The sequence below is a fragment of the Aphanomyces invadans genome, assembly GCF_000520115.1.
Source record: "Aphanomyces invadans strain NJM9701 unplaced genomic scaffold supercont1.57, whole genome shotgun sequence".
NCBI classification, from domain to species: Eukaryota; Oomycota; class Saprolegniomycetes; order Saprolegniales; family Verrucalvaceae; genus Aphanomyces; species Aphanomyces invadans.
In genome coordinates, this window is record NW_008580202.1 from 197276 (window position 1) to 201187 (window position 3912).

General features: G+C 55.5%; 2 protein-coding genes across 2 annotated transcripts; both read right to left on the reverse strand.

Moving 5' to 3' along the window:
- Nucleotides 1-585: 585 nt before the first annotated feature.
- Nucleotides 586-1193, reverse strand: H310_13853 (hypothetical protein; the record flags this gene model as incomplete). Its single annotated transcript, XM_008881500.1, has 2 exons — nucleotides 586-1069; nucleotides 1144-1193. The coding sequence occupies 2 exons, from the start codon at nucleotides 1191-1193 to the stop codon at nucleotides 586-588; spliced, it is 534 nt and encodes a 177-aa protein (XP_008879722.1).
- Nucleotides 1194-2509: 1316 nt separating this feature from the next.
- On the reverse strand, nucleotides 2510-3739 carry H310_13854 (calcium/proton exchanger; the record flags this gene model as incomplete). Its single annotated transcript, XM_008881501.1, has 1 exon — nucleotides 2510-3739. One exon carries the CDS (start codon nucleotides 3737-3739, stop codon nucleotides 2510-2512), a length of 1230 nt encoding a protein of 409 aa, XP_008879723.1.
- Nucleotides 3740-3912: the final 173 nt, after the last annotated feature.

Consider the following 3912-nt stretch of genomic DNA (forward strand, 5'->3'; position numbering starts at 1 on the left):
CCCATGCCACATCAAAGGCCGTTGCGTCACCGACGTCCATGGTACTGCATTCAATGGTTGGCATGCCACCTGGTGGACACCATGCATCGTCGATCCTCGGGAACCATGTACCAAGACTCGACGCCCTTGCCATCGCTAGGACGACGTAGGCACGATGTTCCGGTGCATCGGACCGACCAATTCCAACGAAGAGGTTGTCGGACGAGCTGGTAATCGAGTGGTCGTCGGTCTTGTACGATTCCTCGAGGTCGAACGAAAGAGGTGCACGACAAGTCGTCGAAAGACGCGATTGACCGACACATTTGTACACCGTCGCCACCACTGACAGCTGCATCAATGTGCTCTTGGTGTGCCTGCCGTTTGCAAATCTATCTCTCGTACTACGTGCATGGAGCGACGCGGCAGTGATTGCATTCATCTTTCCCATTCCAAGACTCGCCCATAAAAATGTTTACAAAGTTGATTTATTCTTGCCATCGCTTGGACGACGTAGGCATGACTGTCCGGTGCATCTTTCTTGGCTTTTTCGCTGCACTTGCGCTGTGCGGAATTCAAACAGAGACGCGATCGGTTCATGTACATTATCTACGACCACCATGCAATTCGATCCCCTTGAACGGTGAGCGCGTAGCTATCGCTGCACATTCGCTTGATTGAATGCTGGCGGCGAAGGCCCATGCCCTCCATTCCCAGCAAAAACACGTTGCGGGCTACCTCGCCCGACTTGCGCGGCGTCTCTTGCCCGCTAAAAACATTCGCGATTTCGACGTCCCACCCCACGGCGCACATTGTTTCGTCGATTGTGTCTTGGATCGTATCTTGGACTTTGTCCGTGACATTCTCCATGATCTCTTCCAGGACAGCCTCCTCGATGAAGCCGGCCAATCCGTCGAAGAGACCACCAAAGAGGTCGAGGAAGTCCATGATTGGACCACCTGTAACGTACAACCCGGCGCGCACGTCGTTGAAACGTACCATGGCGACGCGGAATTTCTGCGCCTCGTCGTCTGCAGACACGTCTTGCGGAGTCTCGAACGCGTAGATGATGCCAGGGCATTGCCACGTCGGACTGTCCATTCGAGTGCCGGATTCGAGAACGAGGACTTTGCCGTAGAAGCGGCTCGGTGTCGGAGCCGCACGTACGACAGCACGATCGTGGTGTGGTCCATCGTGTTTTGGATCTTGATCCCCATGGCGATGGCAGTCGTTTGTGGTAATTGCGAGAGTCACGCCTCGCAACGAGGTGATGTGGAGTTGTCGAGCACGGCGAGCCTCACCCGACAAAACCAACCACGTCACAACGAACGACGACGAGAGCGTCGACTTCTCGCCATGTTATTGGTCCACATTGCGGTTCGTACATCGATGCTGACCAATGAGATGACACGATGTTCTGAAAAAACAAGTCGGAAAAAATTGTTTTGTCTGCTCTCACTTGTTAACAGGTTGTACGTTCGAGCCGAAAATAAGGAATTGTTGCGATGGTCGAGTTATGGCACATGGAGAATGTCCACACGAGCAGCTCTCCATGCTCGACAGCAATCCGTCGGTGGCGCCAAGAAGTCGAACCATCCATGCTCCAGCGCGGACAGTTCTCTCCATCGGAAGGAATTGCTGTCACGGTGATCGAGGACGATTGGAGGTCGAGCGCCAACATCTCGTGTGTTCAGGCCCCTGACAGGAGACCTTGGGCATCTTTGAGCGTATGATGCGACGAGTCAGAGGGAGGAGTGTTTATGTCGAGGAGTGGGGGGTACTAGTGTTTGTTGAGCACGCATCGGGACACCCGTAGAGCGTTTGCTTCAAGCACCCTATACGCCTAGCACGACGTTGGGTCGGCATGTGTATATATCGCGCAAGTATCGTTCACGAGATTTTGACACGCGCCTCATGCACGCCCTTTTCGTCAGGACAAAGTGCACAGGTTTTCTTGTCGTTTGGGGCCCCCCGTGGCATCACCAGCTATTCCTTGAAACGGGGCCGCATTGTGAACACGTCTTGATCGTCGCGCGCATGAGCACCGCCAACGCTTTGTGTCTGGTCGGTTCGAGGAGGTCCGTCGGGCCGGGTGGTTCGCTTGCCGCAATATCGAGCCAACCCAACAAAACGCAATCGGTTCGACCCGTGCCGACATCTTACTAGCGAGTGTTCACGAATCGAGACGATGGCCAACCGCAAAATGTAGCTACAATCTGGCCATGCCGTCTTCACAATTGTTCGGAACTACATGGTTGAGATACTGAAGGCACCAACACTGGTTCTATCCCGGTGAACGGTCGAGAGTGCATCCAACTGGATCACGGGGTGGACCCCCAGGCGCTGGTGGTTTATGTGCGCTCGAACTCTGCACGAGGACAAGCGCAGATTGTCACCTGGTTGTGCCGTCTGCAAAGGCAGCACGGCGCGGCTTTGAACCATGTAGTGCGCACACCAATGACATTCAACTTGGTTTATGTACTTGCTAAACACACTGGGCAACCGTGGTCGCAACCCGATGCTTGCTCTGTCATCACACATGCACCCACAGCAGCGCGACCGCAATGAAGAGGTAGATGGTGAGGAGCATCGACCCTTCCAGCCAATGCGACTTGCCGTCGACGATGATGGCGTACACGATGACGACCGACGTCACGTACGTCACGGCTTCAAAGGTCGGGAACGCCAACGACATGGGCTGGTCCATGGCCCACCCGGCAAGGACGGTCACCGGGACTACGAAAAGCGAAATTTGCGTCGCGGATCCGACGGCAACCCCCATGGCGAGCTCCATCTTGTGCTTGAGCGCGACGCGGACTGCAGTCATATGCTCGACGGCATTGCCCACGATCGGCAAGATGATGATCCCGACAAACGACTTACTCACGTGCGCCGACGCGACGAACCCGTCGATCGATGCGACGAGGTACTCGGACAGGATGGACACGAGCACGGTCGCAAGGCCGAGGATGACGATGCTGCTGCCCAGCGTCATGTTGGAGTGGTCGGTCGCGTCGTCATCGTCGTCGTCATCGCACCCGCCTTCTTCTTCGTCGGTGGCGTCGCGCGAATTGAACAAGTGTGCGTGCGTTTTCATTTGAAAGTAGAGCAATTGCATGTACATGAGCAGCAAAAAGACCGCCGCGATGTGCGACAAGCCGAGCACGATCGCTTTGGTCTCGGGCTTGTCGTCGTAGGTCGTGTACTGGTAGTACGACGGCACGAGCATCGCAAAGGCAGACACCATGAGCAACGACGAGTTGGCCGACGCGCTCGTCTCGTTAAATTTGGACACGGACTGGGTCACGCCCCCGGCCACAAAACAGCACCCGAGGACGAGCAGCAGGTTGGACAGAATCGAGCCAAGCAAAGAGGCCTGGACGACCGAGATCTGCCCTTCCCGCAGGGCAAAGATCGCAATGATCACTTCCACTGCGTTGCCAAACGTGGCGTTGACGAGGCCGCCGATCGTGTCGCCCGTGTGGAACGCGACTTCTTCCGTGGCGTCCCCGATAACTTTGGCGAGTGGAATCATCGTGAGAAAGTTGAATGCAAACACTGCCGTGTCGCCCCATTGTGCGTAGTACGAGTAGATTGCAAACGGCAGGCACACCAAGAGCACGTTGATGTAGCTGTCGGTGGCGACGACGTACAAGGAGTGCGCTAGTGTGGGCGGCGAGTTGCCATGGAGGCTTTGTCGAAGGAGAGGCGTCGACTCTTTCGCAGCCCGGATTTCTTCCTTGGCCTTCGTCAGGAGCTTCATGGTTGCCAGGACGTAGGAAGAGATGTGACGACGATCGTCATGCGCTCCAACTCGTTTGCGTTTCCACACCAAATTCGAGCTGGGTTCAATACCCAGACAATATATTGAATGTGACAGGGTAGGTAATCTCCCATTTGTTGGCGGTGCGATGGGAAAATGCCTTGTTCTTGAGC